The sequence below is a fragment of the Aphelocoma coerulescens genome, chromosome 8 (genome assembly GCF_041296385.1).
Source record: "Aphelocoma coerulescens isolate FSJ_1873_10779 chromosome 8, UR_Acoe_1.0, whole genome shotgun sequence".
NCBI lineage: Eukaryota > Metazoa > Chordata > Aves > Passeriformes > Corvidae > Aphelocoma > Aphelocoma coerulescens.
Genome location: NC_091022.1, coordinates 11,815,471 through 11,838,078, shown reverse-complemented (window position 1 = coordinate 11,838,078; position 22,608 = coordinate 11,815,471). Strand labels below are relative to the sequence as shown.

The 22,608-nt window shown below is 39.4% G+C and overlaps 2 protein-coding genes across 3 annotated transcripts; one reads left to right on the top strand and one right to left on the bottom strand.

Annotated features, from left to right (window-relative positions):
• Positions 1-368: 368 nt before the first annotated feature.
• HENMT1 (HEN methyltransferase 1) lies at positions 369-9,175 on the bottom strand. Of its 2 annotated transcripts, none has more exons than XM_069022852.1 (7): positions 9,151-9,175; positions 8,301-8,548; positions 6,664-6,776; positions 4,753-4,887; positions 4,174-4,356; positions 2,409-2,586; positions 369-880 (listed from the first exon to the last, which is right to left on the bottom strand). In XM_069022852.1, the coding sequence occupies exons 2-7, from the start codon at positions 8,412-8,414 to the stop codon at positions 485-487; spliced, it is 1,119 nt and encodes a 372-aa protein (XP_068878953.1). In that variant the 5' UTR covers positions 8,415-8,548; positions 9,151-9,175; the 3' UTR covers positions 369-484. The 2 variants fall into 2 exon arrangements, with proteins under 2 accessions (XP_068878953.1, XP_068878952.1); XM_069022851.1 differs by lacking the exon at positions 9,151-9,175 and adding an exon at positions 9,030-9,116.
• Positions 9,176-13,977: 4,802 nt separating this feature from the next.
• Positions 13,978-22,534, top strand: PRPF38B (pre-mRNA processing factor 38B). Its single transcript, XM_069022478.1, has 6 exons — positions 13,978-14,352; positions 17,621-17,689; positions 17,983-18,134; positions 18,218-18,278; positions 20,835-21,058; positions 21,316-22,534. The coding sequence occupies exons 1-6, from the start codon at positions 14,074-14,076 to the stop codon at positions 22,169-22,171; spliced, it is 1,641 nt and encodes a 546-aa protein (XP_068878579.1). The 5' UTR covers positions 13,978-14,073; the 3' UTR covers positions 22,172-22,534.
• Positions 22,535-22,608: the final 74 nt, after the last annotated feature.

Below are 22,608 nucleotides of genomic sequence, written 5' to 3'. Positions count from 1 at the left end.
AAATTTTTATTTTTTTTTTCAAAAACAGAACAAAGATGCCAGCTGGAACAACATTTGGTTTTCATCAAGGCTATATACTCATCTTGAAAAAGGCATCTATAGATTTCATAGAAATTAAGAAAAAACTTGCCCTAAACCTGTCTGACTCACATTATTCAGCACAACACAGTAGATGATGAAACAAACTATACTTGATAGCTACAATAAGGCAATAGAAAGCAAACAGAAATACTTCATTTTCTTCATGAGAACTAATTATTTCCTTTTAGCCCCTGATACTCTACTTGAAACCCCTATGAGTGACTGTTACCTTTGTCAGAAGCACTCACCTGCACTCAATGAGAGGTGCTGACAGATAAATACGACTGATGGAAGGTTAGAAAAGATTGTGTGGTCTAGTTACCATATAGAACACACCATTTGACAGCTTCTAAAAGAACCACTTTCTTTACTTTAACTGAACTTTGTACGAGGAATCTGTGATCTAATCATCTTCATCTTCACATTCAATATGGACCATCACAGCAGAACCATCACTGCTCAGTGTGACCTTGCCAGCAATAAGCTTGCATAACTTCTCAAAGGTACCACAAAGTCGATTCACTTTGGGAAAAGAAAAGATTGTTGCAAGGGGTATGTAAACCTCATTTCCACTGACAAATGGTTCCATGTTTTTTTCAACAACCAGTTTTCCAAAATAGTCTGAAAAACAGTCCATTGAAGGTTGGAATTTGGATTTTCTCTCAGGATCATTACTGTACTCCTCATGTTTTGACATTAAACGGTGCTTAATGATTTGAGCTGTGAAAATAACTTCACTGATCACTGCATTCTGCAAGTACTTCTCATCTTTGAGACTTGGGTACACTGCTTTGAAGACCTTTACAATATACAAGAATACATAAAAATATTTATCACTATCACAAGCTCAGATTTTACCATTTGCTGTCCAAAAAAGCTTCTGAAATGCAAATACAGTTTTTTATTCAATCCTATTTTGCTTATTAAACATTTCCACTTTACAGAAAAACTAGGCAATATGAGCTGGTTTTCTGTATTACAACTACACTGGCAGTTAAAGGAACTTAAAAAAAACACCCCAAAACCCAACAGGCTATACCTGCAAGCTACACTTGTAGATCAGGAGAGGTGTAAAGCCCTGCAATTCTTTACTTCTTTTTAATAATTCTCTTACTGCTCACATTACTCATAATGAGGTTCTGGGGACAGTGCCATAGTGATGGAGATTCTAAACTACTTCTGAACTGTCATCTGGAAACCAAAACTATGGCATGTCATTTATTGTTTTCAGAGTAAAACATTAAATATGGTCCCACAGCTGTAGGGAATGCTAAAAATAAATTATGACATTGAAATCTCTGAACTCGTAGTGTGTTCTACACTGAGCTATACTCCAAAGCAGTTAAGGAAACTAAGCAAACACTCATTCCCACTAGTTTACTATAAAGTGCTTTATACCAACATGCTACCAATGAAGTTCCACTGTCTATAATTATTTTTTAGTTTCCAATTACATTTTGAAATGTTGATTTATTCCTATAGTTACCTAATAAAAATTTGATAAGAAACAAACAATATTAACTCTTGTTGAAACTCAAAGGATACCCATGTCAAAACTGTCTCCAAAATGACCCTGTTAACAGGAGATAATGAAAGCAATTTCTAATACATCTCCTAGATGTATTTTCAAGTTTGTTGAGCATTAAAGAGCACTTCATGATTCTATTAATGGCAGTAGATGACATGTGACATTTCACACGCACAGAAATTTCAAATACAGAAATTATAAATGTTTTTATAGCTTGGAAACCATAAAAAATAACACCATAACACCACTATGTTTTAGTTCACGTCACAAGTCATTTGAAGATACTTATATATTTTTACACAAAGAACTGAAATATTAGAGTGTGTTCACTGAAACAATAATTTAAGGCCTCATAAAATTGAAAAAAACTCCAACAGTATTATTTATTTTTGCATCATTACTTCATGTCAACTCTGAAAAAAGTTTGATTTATACCACATGGCATTTAGTTAGAAATGCTTTTTATTTTTTATGTATCTGAAAAATCTGTATCATTGCCAACAGGCACATAATAAGTAAAATTAATGACTAGAGGAAAAATAGCTGGCAGAAAGGAACAATTTCATTCTAAGGATAGGAGTATCTTAAGATAAGAATGGTTATCCATATTGTTATTTGGCAAATACCCTGAAAGTTTAAGGCCTTTGTACAACTGGAAACACAAAGAATGAGACTCTCTTGTTCTGGTGAAAATTGGAGCTAGGACTGGATAGTAGCAGTAGCCCGTGCTAATAACACCTCGTAGGCAGTCATAGACAACTTTTTATTCATATCTCTAAAGGAAGAAAATCATACTTACTGTTTCATAAATTACTTCAGTGGGTTTCTCAGACTGAACAGATGCACCAGTTTGAGGATATTTTCTAATAAACACACCTATTTGGGTACAAAACCCAGCCTTCTCCATTCCTGTTGGTGGGTGCCCTACACCAGTAAACTCCACAGAGTAATCATAGCATCTAGCAGTCTCTAGAGCCCTAAAAAAGACAAATTATTCCAATTACCTGAAATATTCATCTTTCCATGTGATAAAGATGCATTCTTAAGGAGAAGCAAGACTCCAAGGCTGTGAAGGCTTGAACATAATTTCTCTAACTCCCATGCCTGAAGATAAGCACTGTCAAAGCTTGTTGTATCAGAGCTGTAAGATGCCTACCATAGTCTGAATCATTTAGTATCAGTAATTTAGCCATCAAAACATTACTGTTTCTTCTAAAATATGTGCACAGAATGTCAATGCCCACAGTTGCTTAGTCACCAACTTGAAAGTCAGCTAAAAACTACCAATTTTCAAGAATAAAATTATTTGAGAAGAACACATAAAAAATATACACACCCCTAAACCCCGAGGGACCAGTTAATAGAGAAAGTGTGGTCTGTTGTAAATATATAAAGACTAAAATCTACCTAATCAAGGTTACAACACTGTACATAACATCTAAATGAAAACTATCTTGTAGTACATCAGCCAGTGTGAACAAAGGGATGGGGTAGGGAATCAAAACTGCACTACCTACCTGCATCATTCTCCATGAAAAAGAAGAAAACTAAATTAACATTTCTGGTATCTTAGAGAGTATTGTAATATTTTTATTTCACAACACAAAGGCTTTCTCAAGTTTACAGCTCAAACCACCCCCCCATTTCTTCAGTGATATCAATACTTTTAATTCACATCTATCTAAAAGCAAAATCTAAATATACTTAAAGTCAAAGAAATTGTCGCTAAGGTATTCTAAAGTAGCTAATAACAGGCAGGTTTTAGTATCATTATGTAGGGAAAAATATATGCTTCCAGCTTTGCAAAACTATTTACTCAAAAATCACTGGATACTTTAAAGTGTATGGCAGAAACAACATAGTTTAAGGGGAAAAACTTCCAAGATAGATACCCAAGAGCTGGCTACTGAGGTATGGCATTCTTTACTGTACCATGTATTTTCTTCCACAAATGCTTGACAGTTGACTGTTATCACAAAATCCCACTCCCTCTTTATTTTATATTTATTACATTACTGATATTAAGGGTAAGATAGATCTCATATAATCCTCTGTCATGTGCATATGATTTGCATTAAATCCTTCACTGGGCCATTATCCATTAAACTATCCTTACATGTGTTCAACATGCGCCGCTACTGTGGTTATTTAATAAATCTGCTTGCATACTCTGAGTGCTTTGATTACACACCATACATAGCAAGCACATTTCTTAGATTTCATGAAGAATTTCTATAGCAAGGTATTACTCAAAAAGGTTAATTGATACCTTCCTTACACTTCAACTGTGTTAATTGTAATAAAGATATATAAAAAGTAAGTAAAAGTTTTAAATCTTTTTTGCAGAGCAGTTACAGTAAAAGCCAACTTCCCCACCACCATAAAACACAAAACCCACAGAAAATGCTTAACTAGTCTCAACAGCAAAGAAACCACAAAATCAGGAGGTGACACTTCACTTGACAGCAATCCACATAAGTGAACCAGTCTGAAAATGCACAGCCATTCATTTCGTGCACTACTGGACACCCAAAGCTGTCAGAATATGATATTCAGTACCTTACCAGCTTTGAAATTGTGCTTGGTTCCACTCAAATTTGTGGTCTGGATGCCTGTATAATATCACTCCTGGAAGCAAAGGGTTAAATTCAGAATTTGGAGTACTGATCACAACTATGCTTGGAGCCATGAAACCAAACACCACTTCAGGAAACTTCTTCAGCTCTGGTTCTTCCAGGTGTTCTATTCTGGAAAGAGTAAGTTGATGTCTGCGTTTAAAAATGTAATACTGTAATCTTAACAACCAGTCAGAAAAACCCCAAACCTCTATCTGTAACTTGTAATTTTACACCTAGCTCAGTAATATGAGCACTGGCACTGTGGCCAAGTGGCAGCACAGAGGTTTTTGTCTGAGCAAATCTCCTCTTGCGTTCTGTATCCTCTTCCCACCATAAGCACTATTTGAATTGCTTAGTATGGTTAATTTAAACACAAGTTAGAAGATGCCCCTCTTCTACTTTCTACTTTTCTAATTCTTCTCTTCTGCTTGAAAGGTTTGATCAAGCCTGTTTGGAGCATGGACAAAATTCCAAACTGAACTCTAATGGACTTAAGAAACCATTTTGTATTGTCCTAATACTCACAGTTCAATACACGTCACCAAGTCAAAACCAAGCATGCAAGGATCTTTATGGGCAACTGAACCATGATACAAGGTAACAGTTAGGGATCTTTCAGATGGTTGCAAATAATCAACAGGAAGAGGAGACAATGTATGCCTACAAAAGTATTAAAAATATGATGTTACAGAAAGGACCTTAAGACAAGATAAATGCTGCACGCAAATAAACTAGCTAACACCCTGCACAGATACCTCATAAATCTCAAAAAGCTAACTACTTTACATGGATATAAAAGCCAATATGCAATACAAACAGTTTTTGTAACCACATACAATAGGACAGAAAGAGCAGAAGTTAATCCAGAAACTGTCCTTTGTGTTTACAAAAATTTCCATTATACTCTCAAGTCACTTGGAAAGCCACTTGTAAATTCTACTAATAGCTCAATTCCAGACACACAGTAAGTGTGGTTTAGACAAGCTTTGCAGGGTTTTCAGGGGGAGTTTTAGACAAGCATATTACATATTTTTTCCAAGTAAAATGCACTGAGAAACCAAAGTACCTGTGCAAATTTCATTCTCAAATACTGCACTAGACAAAGCACACAGTAAATATTAAATATAAAAGGTTACTTCGCTTCATTCTTGAGAAAGAGCAAGAGATAACATCAGCATCTAGATCCTACATATTCACTGAAATTGTATTAATCTGCTTTCAAGAAACCCTATGTTCATCCATCAGACCAATGCTTCAAAGATCACATAAACCTCTCATTTTAGAGGCTTCTAAACCAGACACTACACACTGAGCTAAACTTCCTATTTCAAAACGATAAACAAGAACAAGTCCCCACCATTGTTACTAAAAGTTAAATGTACATTTCAAAGATCAAAACTGATCTTTCTGAAGACAATAATGTCAGTATAAGCATAAGCAGATATTCCCAACACCATGTATCAGTGCCTTTACAAACAGTGTTATTTCTCAGATGTGCACACCCTGAGGGCCTCTCCATGACCCAGACCTTTGGCTACATTAGGTGATGTTATGGGCACCTGCAGCCCAGGAGTCCCCAGGCACAGATCCAATGACAGCTCTTAATTTGCCAAGCTGCTATTTCTGCAATTACTCTAATTTTGAAAGCCTCTACAAGAAATGCTGCAACATGCCACTTGCATTTGGTTTGCATGGCAAGGTAGGCAGGGGGCTATAGGAGAGGCTTCTCTGAGGGGAAGCCCATGCTGGAGCAGGCTCCTGGCAGGAACCTCTGGAAAAAAGGAGCCCACACTGGAGCAGCTTGGCTGGCAGGACTTGTGACCCAGTAGGGTACCCATGCTGGAGCAGCCTGCTCCTGAAGGACTGCACCCTGTGGAAAGGAACCCAGGCTGGAACAATTAATGAAGAACTGCAGCCCATGGGAAGGACTCATGCTGGAGAAGTTCATGGAAGTTCATGTATCCCCCCATTCTGGACCACATTCTGCAGCAGAGGAAGGACTCCTCTCCCTGAGGAGGAAGCAGCAGCAGAAATAACATGTAATGAACTGACTGTAATCCCCATTCCTCATCTCTCTGCAACACTGCAGGACAGGAGCTAGGGAATAGGCAATAAAGTTAAACCCATGAAGGAGTGAGGGGTAGGGGGAAGGTGTTTTTAAAATTTCCTTTACTTCTTATCCTCCTACTCTGATTTTGATAATAAACTCAACTAATTTCCCCATGTCAAATCTGGTTTGCTCATGATGGTAACTGGTGAATGATCTTTCCCTGTCCTTTAACTCATTAACCTTTTTTTATATTTTCTCTCCCTGTCCAGCTAAGGAAGGGAGTGATAAAGCAGCTTTTGGTGAGCTCCTGGCCTCCAACCAGGGACAACCCACCACACCACTTAGGTCAAGACAAACACAAACCTCAAAACAATCAAAGAGCTTACATTTTCTCTTTCATTACATTTGCACAGATATCTAGCCCAGCTAACACTTCAATGCAACTGCAGAATTTCAGCATCCGGAGAAGGCTGCAATCAGCACATCCTAAATCTGCCACCTGTAAATTCAACATTAAACAATTTATAAATGCTATGTATTTCTCAGTAATTTCAGAGACTTTCATAAAATTAAAATTCCATACTTATGTTAAAATAACTTTTTAATGATAAAGCATTTCACAATCATAACTAAAATTTACAGCTGCAAGCAAGCAGGATAGATGCAGACTTGAGAATTCTTTTAAGAAAATGTATATGAGGATCCTGTAAGATTTTTAGAAAATAATTAACCTTTTGTTACTACAGCTATAAACACATACATGTAGGGCATCCCACTGACTTCTAGAGAATGTCTTTCATGTGAGTAACAATAAGGTATGATTTTAAGTATCAAAGCTGCAGCAATTTTCACGTTCACCATTGCTTTTCACTGTGCTCTTCTCCCTCCAAAACACTGAGAACAGGCTCACCAGCATCCAAGCTAGCAAAGAATCAGCATAAAACAAGGTTACAGGCTCAGTCTAATGTTTAAGTGGGGAACTCTGGGGACATTCAGACCATGAAGTCAAATAATAGATATTCTTTCCTGTAAGCTAAAAAGATAGTTGAGTATGTAAACCAACCCCCACTGCTCCTTCTCAGGCTCAGTCAAGGTTGAAGCACTCTGCTGTTCTCCATGTGAAAATCCTGAGTTGTTTCTATCCAGCTTATCTAGCCTCTGTGTAAACAGAAAGTTCACCCTCCCACCCCTTCCACATCCTAAATCAGAAAATTCAAACCTTTAAAGACAGATGCAACACTGGTAAATACATTCCATTTGAAAGCAGATTACAGTGCCACGACCTCATAGACTAGATTAGATTTTTATTAGCTACTAGAAGTATGATTATGTAAGTAATGCAGGTGCATCAGTTTCTTGCATGCCCCTAAAGATATTAACATCAGTTTAAGGGTTAAACACTGCACACTTGAGAAGATCTTTTGCAGAAGGAAGTGGGGAGGACACATTAGAAGAGAGCAAACACTACAGAATGTTACTTAAATAATTTAACTTTTCTCAGTGAGCAGTGAAACAAGAGTTCTGATATTTTAGTGGGGACACACACGACAACACAGGTGGAGGACCACAAGACCTTAAGAAAGTGGAGATGAGTTAGTCTCACATAATCCCACACTCCCAATGTCACTTCTCATCTGAGACTATGCATGCAAATGATGAGGTAAACCAGGCAACACGGAACTAACAGCTCTGGAAAGCAAAACCCAACTATGCGGAAAGCAGCTTGAACCAAATTCCGCATCATTAAATTAAAACCAGAATGCCCACTACATTAAAAAACTAAGTCTAAGGCATTTCTCTTGTTTAAATAGTCTCCTCTTCACATCAAGTAACATTAATTTTATGCACCCCTGAAAAACAACATATCACAAGGTGTCTGCTAAGACCATTTGGTTTTAACAGATCCTCCACTACTGTTGTTTGGTAATTAGGTCAACAGGTTATTTACGCATTTTGTCTTCCTGAGATACCAAGTGTCAACGTACTTACAAGTTTATAACCTACAGAGACAAAACATACCAACCTTCTTAGGTTTGTATTTCTCCACTAAATCTTTAACGAACTGGTGCCGTTGTTTGTACAAAGGAGGTTTAAATTTAATAATTTGTGTAAACTCTTCTTGAAAGTTCTTATCCATAATGTTTTGGTAACTCTAAAATAAAAAGTAAACTCCTATTTTCTGAAGCACTTCATAACATATCCAATTACAGAGTTTGCCGTTTTCGGTGGTGCTTGAGTCCCAGTTAAAGCAGGGTAGACCTGATCTGAGTTCTATTCAGAGAATGACAAAAACATTGGGATTAGCATGATTAGACTGTTCTTTCCATGTATAATTATGTAAATAACCTTACGTAAACAACTATAAATCAAATACAAATCTAAAAAAGCAAATTTCATAATCTGTCACTCTCCATCCAGCACACCTGGACAGAGACGACAACCAAAGCATCTGGGCCAAGTCTGCACACAACGTGATTGCTCTACAAGGTCTTTCACACATAAATAAAAGTATGTACTTGTGTATATATACGCACAAAAGCCGGCTCGGTGTTCAGGCCAGTCCCCCGCTGCCTCAGGAGCTAAGCGGGCCTGCTGGGCTCCCCTCAGCAGTGCCCACCTGAGGGGCCACCCGCAGCACCCGCGGCCTGACCCCCTCCGGCTCCTGGCCCCCGACAGCCACTGCCTCCCGACCCAGCCACCCCCACCCCTGCCCCTTCCCCTTCCCGAGGCTCCCCCGCGCTGCCCCCTCCACCTTCTCTCCCTGAGCTCCCGCCCGGCACAGGCGGCCGCCCCCACGGAAGTGCGGCACCTCGGGGGAGCGCTGGGAGCTGTTATTGACAGCCCTCAGGGCGGGGGGATGCTCCCTGAAGCACCTCCGTGCGACACGATAAATCAGTGTCAGCGGCCGTCCGGGGGCCCGCCCGTGGTACCGATCCCTACCCGTGGCAGCACCCCTCACTGTAATTAAAAGGTAATTGGCGGCGGCGAGCGGTGTCCCGACTTTTTTACACTAAACTTCAAAAATCTCGCCACTCCTCATGCTACTCGCTTTGCGGTGCTGCTGTGTCTGAAGCCGTATTTGCTACGCCCCAGAGGGGAAACGCGCTATTGTGCTGGTTGCAATACGCAGTGAACTAGCCCTGTTTGGGGGAGTGAGGTAGATAGCACAAAAATCCAAAATCTATGTCTTTTACAGGGTTTCAGTATGTCTTTTCCACACTGGGGCACATTTGTCTCTCAAAGAGCAGGCAGCTGCATGGCTGCACGGTGAAAGTAGAAAGGAAAGCGTGGCTCTGAAGGTCCCATTTCTTCTGTTAACAGCATGTAAAGCGTCTACTTATCGCAGGGCTGTCACTAATCAAGATAGTGTATAGTGTGGGCCTGGGACCTAGAAGGAGGCAGGACTCTGGTGGCAGTGAGGATAAAGATTTGTTAGATAAATTAGACCATAATTGAATGTCCTTTATGATTTCAGAACATACTAGAAATGTATATGACAACTCTCGGCTACCATTTTAAGTTTCGTGGCCTAGACAGACCACACGTAGCTCAGAGCAGGTCAGCTGTGCTGTTCACCCAATAGCTAGGACAGGAAACATATGTAGCTGTGCTTGCAAACTGGGAATCCAAGTGGTTCTTTCAGATATCTGAAGTTATTGCATTGTGTTTTGTTTGAACTTCTTTGGTTTTCAGGATTTGGAATACAATAGCAGTTACCTTTTCTTTGTATTCATTTTGGTTTATGAGTGCTAGAAGTAGGGAGCTGTCTGTACGACTTTACAATTATTTTTCTTCTGTTAGAACAGCAAATCACCAAACCAGTATGTGCAAGTTTGGCTTCTGAGAGAAGCTATTCCACTCAGTTGGGATTATAAACGGGCAATTTGTAATATTAGCGATCTTTACTTGTAGAGAAAATTTACTTTGAAATATATTTAACATCTCCTCAATTATTTTTGTAGGATTTCTCCCCATTAAGATTTACAGACCTGCATAACACAGTCTGGCCATGCACAGTACCTGTGTTTGTACAGGAAATAATTCCCATTAAATATCTCTGACTAGTCTAGTAATTTGATTTTTACTTTTTAATTAGGTTGCTTTTTAGAAAAGAAAATGCACTGTAATTGAAATAAGGGTATGAATACCTTGTGCAAGAAAAAAAGACAGGTTGAATGCTCTTTTTTTAATATCTCAGTTACTCTTTTTGGCTGTTGAGTAGTAGTTTAACTCTGAACCATCACTTAGTACCTATGTCTCAAGTAGATAATTCTATAAGCCCTGCACAGTGTTTTTTTACCTCAGAGAGATATACCAAAGTTTATTAATAGAAGTCTTCCACTTACTGGCTTACAATGCTATGGATTCTGGTATCCTGTGAAATTCTAGTTGCAATTCAGTGTAATGGATTCTTAAGAACAAAAAAAAGTACAGAAAAGAACAGTAGTAAAGTTTACAGTAAAATTCAATTAATAACACACACATTGGAAATTCACACTATGTCCTAATAGTTCATGAGAATTCACCCCGAAATGTGCCACTGTAAGTGAAACCTTCAGAATTATCAGCTGTTATAATTCTGCATAATATATATTATAAGATATTATAATAAGATAATATATATAAGATATTATAATATCTTTTTTGATTGTTCCATATCAGGTGATGACATTGGATTGGAGAGCCAGTCTTTGGAAGACTGGCAACAGAAAAGAGATGGTGAGCACAATTTGCAGTTTTAAGCTGGACAATCTGCTTTGACTCAAGGGTGTCTGACCTACTTGCTTAAAAAAGTATTGAAAAATTCTTCTGATTTTTCCCCATTAAATCAAATACATTTTTAAAATTATTTTCTCGCTGAAAATAAGTTTCTTTGATTTAGTCTAGTTGTGGGTAAAGTTTTGGGGTTTTTGGTTTTTATTTTCCCTTTATGCAGTGGTACATCTACTTAACAGTCTCAAGACATCATAGAATAATTTATGTTGGAAGGGATCTTTAGAGGTTACCTAGTGCATCCCCTACTTAAAGGAGGTCCAAATCAATGAGGTTACTTCGAAACTTCAGTTTAAATGTAATTTTCACATTACAGTCTGTAATTTCAAACTGAATATTCAAATCGTGTTAGTTCAATGTGCCACAAATTAAGCAGGTTTTCTTTAGAGAAGCCTGTTACTTTTGTACCATACACAGTGCAGCAAATGATTTGACTATACTGGAATAAACGCACCTCACTGTATAAAGTCATGAATCAAGAAATCTTGAACTGCTGACACTTAATTCCTTCAGTAACTGGGATGAGAAAGACAAATGTATGCAGTTCCAGTACTTTCCCCATAAAGTTGCTGTGCATATAATTAAATCTGATAGCAAAAGAAACCTAATGCAGCACTGCTGCCAGGAGACACTAGTCCATATTGGTATGTGACAGAAATATACATACAGCAATACTGCTTAATCTATAATTCCAGAGCTAACCACCAGTGCTTTCAACTCAAATTCAGAGGATGTTTAGTGACTGAAGTACTAGTATTTTTTCTCCTCTACTTCAACTAACACATTTGGTCCATTTGAAAAAATTCAGAATTTGTATATTTGAATGAAAAATGAAGCTGCTCTTACACATAATTCACCATCCTCTTACTCTTTTGTAATTATATATTGTTCCTTGCAGTTTACAAGTGAAAATCACCTCATTTTGAGATTCTTGGGTTTGGTTCTTGGTTTGGTTTTGTTTTTCTTTTTGTCTGTACTCTATATAAAAACCAGCTGGGATGCCTGAGGGAAGAAAATCTAATTTGGAGCAAATGGATTTATAGGTTGAAACTATATGAGGTTTCAGCATCACCACCAAAGAGTAAAAAAAGTATAAAAACATTATCTTATAGAGAGTAAAAAATACTGAGGTTTGGAACATACTGGCTAAGTATTCCAACAAGAAAACGTAAATGCAGGAAAACACAATTTGGGTAGTATAAACTGCAACAGAAGTATGGGCTGTCTTGAAGTGGTTATACAATATAAATTAAGGATGTGCTCTAAACAACAATAACAAAACCACTCATGTTCAAAGAAAGGTTACTACTCCAGCTAACTGCCTCCAGAACAAGATCACTGTTACAAAGACACTTTCTTAGAATTAGTTTTTGTGTTTAGTTCTCTGATTTGATATGAGATTGTTAAATGGATATTTACTGCATCAATATGGTAGAGCCATGTAAGTAATGAAGATTTTGGTAACGTCTTTGGAAATCAGCCAAGATAGGAAGAGGAGGCCAAAAGGAGACTGGTGGTTATTCCTAGAAAAGAGGAGTGAAAAGCCTTGATAGCAGAACAGGCAGCTTAGAGAAACCGTTACATGCCAGGGCCCTGATAAGAACACTTTTCTGCTACAGTACAAGCTCTAATGTACTTGAAGGGCCAGGGTAATGAAAATAAACTGTCTCTCAAGGTTTCAATGTGTAATGAAGAGTGAAGGTATTTTAATGTTACTTCCAACAGTATTTATCTCCTCTTTTCTAAATAAAAAATCTAGCATAGCTTTAGCACATAGAGATGCTCTTCCCATGGATGATTCCATACCACCTTCTCCCTGTACCTGTTTCCTGATGCGCTGAGCAAGGGGGAGCCTTTCTCTGAATATACTTTGCTACATTATGCCCAGCTTGCACTCATTTCACTGGACTTCCAGTTTATTTTTGCATGGTCATTTGATGTTTAGAGTATTTTGGCAATTCTTCTCAATCAATTGTCTCCCTTTTGTACTTTAGGTTTAAAGACTGACACCAAAATATGTAACTAGCTGTACTGGGTTTGGGGTTTTTTTTGCTTTTGCAGGCAAAACCAGAGGATTTTCTCTTTTCTGTTAGTAATTATATGTAGGCAGTGATTCTCTCTTAGCTGTTTAACCTAAGTCTGCTTGTTCCAAGTCTGTATGTAGTATTATGAGTTTCAGAAAGAGCTGTTGATCTGGAATTGAGCAGCAGGGGACAGTTACTGTTTGCTGGGTGTCCGACAGGGTTCTCAGAAGCTGCTCAGCCAGGTCCTGGCCAGAGGAGTGGGCCTCGTACCCAGCATTAGTGTCAAGTGAACAGGCTGGGCCGTGCCCTGGCCATCATTGCCCTCCTAGGCTCCTGCACGCTGAATGTGTCCAACATTTCTTCCTTTCCCCTTCCCTAGCAGGGAAGCGGTGGATGCCCCATCCCTTCAAGGCCAAGCTGGATGGGGCTCAGAGCAGCCTGGTCTAGTGGAAGGTGTCCCTGGCCATGGCAAGGGGCGTTGGAACTAGATGGTCTTCAAGGTCCCCTTCCAACCCAAGTCATTATATGATTTCTTTGCTTCTCCACTGCTGTGGAGGCAGAAGTAGCCAGCACCAGCTGTGCCGCGGCCTCATTCCCAACGACAAGGGACCGAGGGGACCAGTCTCCAACTTTGCTAAATCGGTGGCTCAATCTACTGAACTCCGTGTAACGGTGCCAGCAGCTGTCCCCCTTCGGCCCACAGAGACCCCTCACTCTCCCTGGCGGTGATGTCCCGCCTGCCGGGCCCGCGGGCTGCCGTGAGGCGAGGGCGGGAAGGGCCGCGGCAAACGGCCGGGGTGTCAGCGGGAGGAGCCGCGGGGAGGAGCCCGCCGAGGGGCCGGAGCACCCCCGCCTTTCCCCGCCGCTCCCCGCGGGTCGGTGACGCGGCCCGGAAGGCGCCGCCGTCACTTCCCCGGCCGCCATCTTGTCGGGGCTGAGGCAGCGCCCGCCGGCCCCGCTCCGTGTGCGCGGCCCGCCTGCCCCGAGCGCCCACCCGCCATGGCCAACAACAGCCCCGCGGTGGCGAACTGCCAGGGGCAGCAGGCGGTCCAGCATCCGCCCGGCGCCGTCCCGCCCGTGCAGCAGCCGCTGCAGAGCGGGGGCCCCAAGCCGGCGGCCTCGGGCAAGCAGGGCAACGTGCTGCCGCTGTGGGGCAACGAAAAGACCATGAACCTAAACCCCATGATCCTCACCAACATCCTCTCGTCGCCCTACTTCAAGGTGCAGCTCTACGAGCTCAAGACCTACCACGAAGTGGTGGACGAGATCTATTTCAAGGTGAGCCCGCGGGCCGCGCTGGCGCCGGGCCCGGTTTGGTTGCGGCCCGCGCCTTTTCGCCCCTTATCTTGCGGTGAGGTAGGGGAGTAAATATCGGTTGTGTTGCTTAGCTGGGGGAATCCAAGGCTCTGCCTTCTCTGCCTCACCAAAGAGGCGTGTTCCGCCGTCGGATTTGGAATTGCGGAGCTGTAAATTAGGTTTGAAGAGGGCAGCGTGAGCCGGGGCGGTGGGGGCGAAATGGCCGTCTAAGGGCTGCGCCTTCAGCCGAGAGAGCGGGGAGGGCGCAGATCTGCTGGCGCTGCCAGAGAGACCGGCCCTCCTCTCAGCACCGAGCTGCCAGCACGCCGTGTAACCACACAGAAGGGATGGTGGTGACCGTAGGTGTCTGCGTGTGGCTTTCATTCGCAGTTCCAGGTTAGGATTCCCTCCTCTATAACTCAGCTTACAACTTAACGAGGTCCTTTTAATGCTTCTCTTGGCGTTAGGTAGGATGTGATGGGGAGATGAATGGTCTGTACCAGGGCACCTATGTCTCGGTTCTTGTTTTGTTAGCAGGATTGAATCAGTTTTGCACCGAGGCTTCCATCAAGCCACTCTCCCAGGTAGAGGTATGCATAATTAATGCTAATCGACGCAGCCACTTTCTTTGTTCTGATAGCGAGACCAAAATTTAGATAATTCAAGCTTAGATAATTCAATTAGTCACCTGTGCTTTCGTCGTTATTGGCAAATTTTTTCAGGTGAATTAATTTTGCTCGATAATGTTATTGTGTCAGCTGGTGGGTTTCAGTATATTTGAAATAAATTTTTAAAAAAGCAAAGGTAGCCTCTTTGTCTCATTTATCCAAGCCAAATCAAGTTACTTAAGGCGCTATAATTGTGAAAAATAACTCCACCACAGTGTGTTGAGATTTTTGGCAGTTTGAGTTTACTTATGCTACTGTTTTTCCACTTAATGATAGCATTTCTGTGCCTGTGCTCTGTCATTTGGAGCTGTTTCTTTATTTCTCCTAATACTTAGTGTAACATATATTGTCGACAGCATTTTTCGAGTGAGAGACTTACGACTATCTGAGTGGAAAGTGGCAGAGTTTACTTATGCAGCTGATTTTTAGAGCTGAAAAAATTATAAAAGAAACATATTTTCAGAAAATTCGAGATCTTACTCTATTTTTAAAGTGGACCCCTTCAGATGCACTAAAAACTATTTTATGTGATTTGTCATCTTTGTACTGATGGAGCTCAGCAGCAGTAGGTCAAACAGTTCATTTGCATGTCTTACTGTTTCATTCCCAAAGTGGTTTTGTCTTGAATTTGGGAAGAATTTTGACATGTCATTAAAAATCTGCATATTGATCTGATTTGTTTACTGAACTTGACAGTTACTGACTCAAAACTGCATGCTAAATAAAGAGAAAACTCAGTCCCTTACTCACTCATGAGTAATGGCTGTGAGGGAGAAGATAACCTGATGGTTAAGCTGCTTCATTGATATTAAGAAGATTCGAATTCTCTTCATGTTTTAAGATTACTGAATAATTGCTGTGGGGTTTTTTGTTAGTTGTTTGGGGTTTTTTTTAATGAGTGTGATACCCATCATAGCAGCTGTATTTTCAAGTGTATTTGTCTGTCTTTGAGAAACAAGTGGCTCTTCTAGAAAATTTTAGAGTGCTGGGTGCTGGATTTTCAGGAAAGGTGATTGTAAGTCACCCAGGCAGCTAGTGATAAGGACCATCTTTGAAGATGTGGACTGTGTCCAGATATTTGAATTAATTCACTTGTAATTCTGGGCTCCTGTTTCAGTTCTGTGTCTGCAAAGTGCAGGACTTCCTCTTTCTTTATCCCTGACCCTAACACCATGTGCATGTCTTCAGCTTCATTTAATCTGTGTATTTCCAACAAGTTAAGCATACATCAGTCTTTGTGGGATCAAAACTTCAAATATGCCTTTTTAAAATGAATATTGTTTTCAAGGTTTTGTTATTTGCTTGTTTTAATTGATACCTGTCAAAACCAGCATGTTCAGATTGACTGTAACTAATTTTAAAAGTCAAAGACTAGCATTTTGTGATAGTGTTATACTCAATCCTTTTACTAAAAAATACTTTTCATTTCCTCTGAGAGGCAATACTATATAACCAGAAGGTTATGCAATATTATTTATTTAGTATTTGTGAACTTCTCATGGTAATAGTACAGGAAGTCATAGTAGATTTTGAATTCTACAGTACTGGATCTCTCATATTTCCTGTTTGGCAAAGACAGCAACTGTAAAAAACTCAAAGTTCAGGAACTTCTGCTTTTAGTGTATATCTGATGTCATGTGATTGTGTACATAATTGGTTTTATTTAATGTATTGTTAAAGAATCTTAATTTGTGAAGTGCTGTATAACGTGAACTCTTTATTTCCAATCCAGTGTAGCACCACTGTATCCTTTTTTGTCTTTTACATACATTTTAAGTTGATCTGTTTAGGAAATATACTTGTTTATTGAGCCAGATATTGCTTCTCTGAATTTCAGAATTTCAAATGTATGATAGGCAGTTAGGTGGTTCTGAGCTTGTTTATGACTGGTTATTGTCAAGTTTTAGGAATGGTGTTGATTAACTATGTTTGTGCACTCATCCCTAAATGTATCTCACAAGATTTGACTTGGGCAAATTTTACTTGTTTGTACTTAGGAATCATTTTATCTAAGAACATCCCTGCAGTCGAAAAGAAAAAAACATTGACTTTATGTTAAAATACTACCCTTGATAAACATTTTTCTTTTGTCCTGATATTAAGTGATAAAGAAGAGAAATCTCTAGCTAAGTTCACTTCAGAAATGAGACTTAGGAATATGAGTGTATATTTTGACTTCTGTAGCTGTCATCAGCATTTATCACTAAACTTGTAAGGAGGTGGTTTAAATAAAGGCAGTTGTTTAATCACCCAAGGAAATAGTAATGATGGGGTTTAGTCTTAAAGCATTTGAAAGTATGTGGAATATAGAATAAGCATGGATGTTTGCTTTGGGGTTACGGGATTTGTTTTAAATCTCATTCAAGATTTTGGCTGTAATTTCTTAATGTGGTAATTTAAAAAGCCAAGTGCTTTGCTTTAATGACAAAGTAGACTTGATCTTGAATTTGCTGGAAGACAGTCTTTTAAGATTGGTTTAGGATATCTGTTGCTAAATCAGGCTTGTATAGGCACCTAAACATTATGGAGATTGTAACTGTACTTTTCTTTCTTTCCTCCTGTCCCCCACCTCACCCTTTCAGGTTACCCATGTTGAACCATGGGAAAAGGGCAGCAGAAAAACAGCAGGCCAGACAGGGATGTGTGGAGGGGTAAGTAGAAGTACGTGCCTTCTTAAATTTTTCTGTCTGGTAAATAACTTTCCCAAGCATAGATAAAATATGCTTGTATGTTGGTTCAGCCTCTAGATGTAAAATATTATTACAAAGAGTAGATATATTCTTCTTGCTTCCAAAGCTGTGGGTGTAAGTAGTGTTACTTTTTTCACATAGCTTTGTTTGTAGGTTTAGATTTTATCCTGTGTTAGTTCTTATATTCTTTTGTAGGTTTGGGATAATGTCTTTATGACTTCCTACATCCTCACCTAACTTTCTGCTTTTGAAAGGTGCGTGGTGTTGGAACTGGAGGAATTGTGTCTACTGCCTTTTGTCTGCTCTACAAATTATTTACACTGAAGCTCACTCGTAAGCAAGTGATGGGCCTTATCACTCATACAGACTCCCCATATATTAGGGCTCTTGGATTTATGTATATTAGGTAAGTATCAATATCATCAACTAAAGACTGATCTGATATGCAGAAAGCTGTATTAAAATTTTACATTGTTTTTGTGCTTAAAGGTACACACAGCCACCTACAGATCTATGGGACTGGTTTGAATCCTTTCTTGATGATGAAGAGGTATGTCGGCGAGGGTAATAATTTGTTTTCTTTTGTTTCTTTTCACGTTACTACTTTAGGTTTAAACGTTTCTTGATAGGGTTTTCTGTAGTTTGAATGTTACAATGATATGTTCTTGTCTACATTATGTACATTAATTAGTGCAGGAAACAGGTTTGAGCTGGGACCTGGGTTTTCTCTCTTAGATTTCAAAGATCTAATAGATTTTTTCATTGGTTAAGATGTTACTGTGTCAGATTTACAAAGCCATGTGGAACAAGTATACTGAATCAGAGTGCAGACAGCAGGCTGTGTGAATGTGTCTTCTTGGTGTTTTTTAAAATCATAGTTACTTTTAGGTAAGGTGTAGTAAGTCAAGAGAGTGCTAAATTTGTATTATCTGTTTATTACTGGGATGGGGGAATTGATGCTTACATGAAAGAGTGGGAACTATATGGTAGAAACCAACATTCACCTTGGAAAGTACTGCCAAAAATCTCTGTGGTTAGTCTTCGTGTCCTGGGATAACTAAACCCAGGATTTCTTCAGAGAAGCAAAAAGCCTGATTACTGCATAAGGTGGCATTATTTCTGGAGCCTTAATGTCTTTGTTAATGGGGCAGATAAGGAGATGTGGGTTGCTAACCAAAGAAGTTCAGTAAAGAGGCTACATTATTATGCAGTCCGATGGGAGAATACCTTTAGGATCCTAGTCCCGATTCACTGTTTGGAGAAACAGTAGAGAGCTGGTGGGTGAGGTTTTTTGGGCTATGAAGTTGAATATACAGTCTGCTACATACTGCTGCAATTTGTATTGAGCAGGTTTTAAACTGCATCCTAAATTAAAGAGCAGAACAGGAAGGATCACTTGCCATCTTCACTGTGACTGTAGGCATCTATTTGAAGAAATTTCAAATGTTGTAGTTGTAAATGATGTCCAAATACTGGTATTAAAAATAGTGTTAATTATACCTGTATCTGACTGCAATGCAGTATATTTATTTTAAACAGCTTCTTTCATGCTAAGTATCAAAAACACCGTGCAAGGGAAGCAGCTGATAATTTCAGGTAAACCTGTGCTATAGTAGATTTTTAACAAAAATGAAACCAAATTTGACTCTTGCTTGAATCACTGTAATGTCCCCAGGTGGGGTTAACTAATATGAACTCGCCTCTGTAACACTGGACTGTAATTTATGAGAAGGATTGGGGTGGCTTCATACACAGGGTCCCACAAAGTCAATTCTAAGGACAGTAAAGCAGTCACAAGTACAATGCATTATGCAGGTCTTAACTGGTTCATTATTCTAAGCTCTTTTTTTAGTTTATACATTTCAGTTCTTGCAGATACTGGTTATCAAGATGTGTTTATTTCTTGTTGTTTAAAATCTCCCAATATATTTTTGGAATTAGTGTTTCTTTCCTGGCTTCTATCAGTAGCTTTGCCTTATGTAGAAAAACTGCTTGGGGCTGCTTAAGTTTCTTACCAGTCCTGGTCAAGCTCAATAGGATGAAGCAAATTTTTATATATGGAACTGTTAAAACCTACAGGATTTTTTTTTCCCTCCAGTTCTTAAATATGTGGAAGCAGTTCATCTTTTGTCATGCTGCTATGAAAACCTTCCCAGGATACAGAGTTACTTTTCAAAATGCTTCTTATGTTTATTTTGTTTAACTGTACGTACTCTCCAGGTGCTACGTTTAACTCCTCTTTTTCTTCTTTAGATCTCTGCAGCGATTATATTTGGAAAAACTGTATATCTGAACACTTAAATGTGTGTGAGTGCAAGCAGTTTTACGTTCAGATTTTCTCTTCCTGTTTAGATAACAAATCTCACTTTCCTTGTGTGCTTGCACTATAGGTTTGGGACTGACAATAGCTGACTAACATGTCCTGAGCTGTGAGAGGGCATAGCAAGAAGGCCTTCATGCGGTAATGACCCTTTTCAGAGACAATGGTCATCATGGATTATGCGTTTCCAATTATTTGTTCATTTATTTATTTTTTTACATATTTCTAAATTAGAAACCTCACTGCTTCATGGCAGTTGGTTTGCTATTGCTTCCAATTCTGTTAGGATGCCATTTTGTACTAGAGGTTTTTCTGTGATCATTTTTAGATAGGCAATGATGTAGTTCATAAATGATTTAGGCCACAGGGTTGGGTATGATGGTACACAGTTGTACATCCACAAAATGGAGTATTAAATGTAGTTTCAGAGGACTTCTCAACTTTGTGGCATTTAAATACAATGCAAGATCATACCATATAACCAGACTGTGTAAGGGGATTATGTGTTAATCTCTTCATCGACAGTCCCTTACCATCCAGATGGCTGCAGGATTAGTATGTGCCTGCATGCATATATATTAAGTCCCATTCCCTATCTGTAACATTCTGCCAAATCCAAAGGGTGCAGAGTTTGAATTTTTCTAAGGAAATGTACTAGAATATGAGACAAGTAAACTTTCATAATCATGAGACTTCAATAGGACAGTAATGTAGCAGCATTTTTTTTTTTTTAATCAGTAAAGAGTATTTTTGACCATCAGGATATTTTTTGCTTGTATTTTGCAGGACCTGGATGTGAAGGCAGGTGGGGGTTGCGTTATGACCATAGGGGAGATGCTGCGTTCCTTCCTCACTAAGCTTGAATGGTTTTCCACGTTGTTTCCAAGAATTCCTGTGCCAGTCCAGAAAGCCATTGACCAGCAAATTAAAAGCAGACCTAGAAAAATCAAGAAAGATGGCAAGGAGGGGATGGAAGAAATAGACCGGCATGCAGAACGTAGACGTTCAAGGTCATACAACCATTATTTTAAAAATGAATGTTAAAAGTTTGATACTGAACTACTTATTACCAGCAACATGTTGTCTTTTCACTGAGATAGGTTTTAAGGCAACAGTTTATGGATGCTAGTGGATTAAAATAATCAGATGATATTTGGTATTCAAGATTAAATACAGGCTGTGTATGTAAAGTATAAATTGGAAAGGAAAGAGGGTCTCTTAACTTTTGAAGGAGGTGTTTCACATGGAATATCTTCTATTTTAAAAGGTCTCCTAGACCAAGATCGATCAGTCCCAGGAGGTCTCCCAGAAGATCGAGAAGCAGAAGTCACCATCGGGAAGGCCATGGATCATCTAGTTTTGATAGAGAACTAGAAAGAGAAAGAGAACGGCAGAGATTAGAACGCGAAGCAAAGGAGAGAGAAAAAGAAAGGCGGAGATCTCGAAGTACTGATCGCTCACTAGAACGGAGGCGAAGCAGAAGCAGGGACAGATACAGAAGCCGGAGTCGAAGTCGTGACAGGAAAGGAGATAGAAGAGACAGGGATAGGGAGCGAGAGAAAGAAAATGAACGGAGTCGGAAAAAAGAGAGAGATTATGATAAGGAAAGAGGTAGTGAGAGGGAAAGAGATCGCTCTAGAGAAAGGTCAAAAGAAAGGAAAAGTAAGGGTGACACAGAGGAGAGAAGACACAAGGATGACAAAGATGAGAAGAAACACCGTGATGACAAGAGGGATTCCAAGAAAGAGAGAAAGCATAGTAGAAGTCGAAGCCGGGAAAGAAAGCATAGGAGTAGGAGCCGAAGCAGGAACACAGGTAAGCGCAGCAGAAGCAGAAGCAAAGAAAAATCAAGTAAACATAAAAATGAAAATAAGGAGAAGTCAAATAAACGAAGTAGAAGTAGAAGCAGAGGAAGAACAGATAGTGTTGAGAAGTCCAGAAAACGAGATCAGAGTCCCAGCAAAGAAAAATCTAGGAAGCGTAGCAGAAGCAAAGAACGTTCCCACAAACATGATCACAGTGATAGCAAGGACCATTCTGACAAACATGATCGTCGAAGGAGCCAAAGTACAGAACGAGAGAGCCAAGAAAAGCAGCAGAAAAACAAAGATGAGACTCTGTGAATTCTTTCAGAAGTGGATCACATTGAATCCTATAAATGTTTGATTAAATCCTGCTTATTTTTTCTTAAAGTTGAGATTGTGCAGTAGTTGATGAGCACTCTTCTCCAACCTCCCTCTAGGCTGCAGATTGTCATTTCCTATTTTGGGTAGGGAAGTGCCTTTGTAAACCCACTCAATGCATTGACGGTTTCAAACCATTTGTTTAGTTTAATTTGTAATGCAGAGATTGTTCTTGCATTTTTATTGTTCAGATGTTTCTGAAATGTACAGTCTGTACATATGTCCTGAAAATGTTTTAATTCCTTTGGCATGGTTGCCATGTTGGTTAAATTTGTATGAGGCAATAAACTGCCACTAATTATACTTTCCTTTTGTAGATGTGGAATTATGGTTTGTATCCTGAAGTTAGCATGGCTGTGCTTTCCATAATAGTATGG

What these genes read in the sequence shown, in the direction of transcription:
- HENMT1 (XM_069022852.1), bottom strand. Translation starts at nt 8,414, where the DNA reads ATGGATAAGAACTTTCAAGAAGAGTTTACACAAATTATTAAATTTAAA. An exon ending in TTGGTGACGTGTATTGAACT is followed by an intron (nt 4,357 to 4,752) that starts GTGAGTATTAGG and finishes TACTCTTTCCAG; the next exon opens with AATAGAACACCTGGAAGAAC. An exon ending in CTGAAGTAATTTATGAAACA is followed by an intron (nt 881 to 2,408) that starts GTAAGTATGATT and finishes TATATTGTAAAG; the next exon opens with GTCTTCAAAGCAGTGTACCC.
- PRPF38B (XM_069022478.1), top strand. Translation starts at nt 14,074, where the DNA reads ATGGCCAACAACAGCCCCGCGGTGGCGAACTGCCAGGGGCAGCAGGCG. An exon ending in CCTTTCTTGATGATGAAGAG is followed by an intron (nt 18,279 to 20,834) that starts GTATGTCGGCGA and finishes TGTATTTTGCAG; the next exon opens with GACCTGGATGTGAAGGCAGG. An exon ending in GCAGAACGTAGACGTTCAAG is followed by an intron (nt 21,059 to 21,315) that starts GTCATACAACCA and finishes CTATTTTAAAAG; the next exon opens with GTCTCCTAGACCAAGATCGA.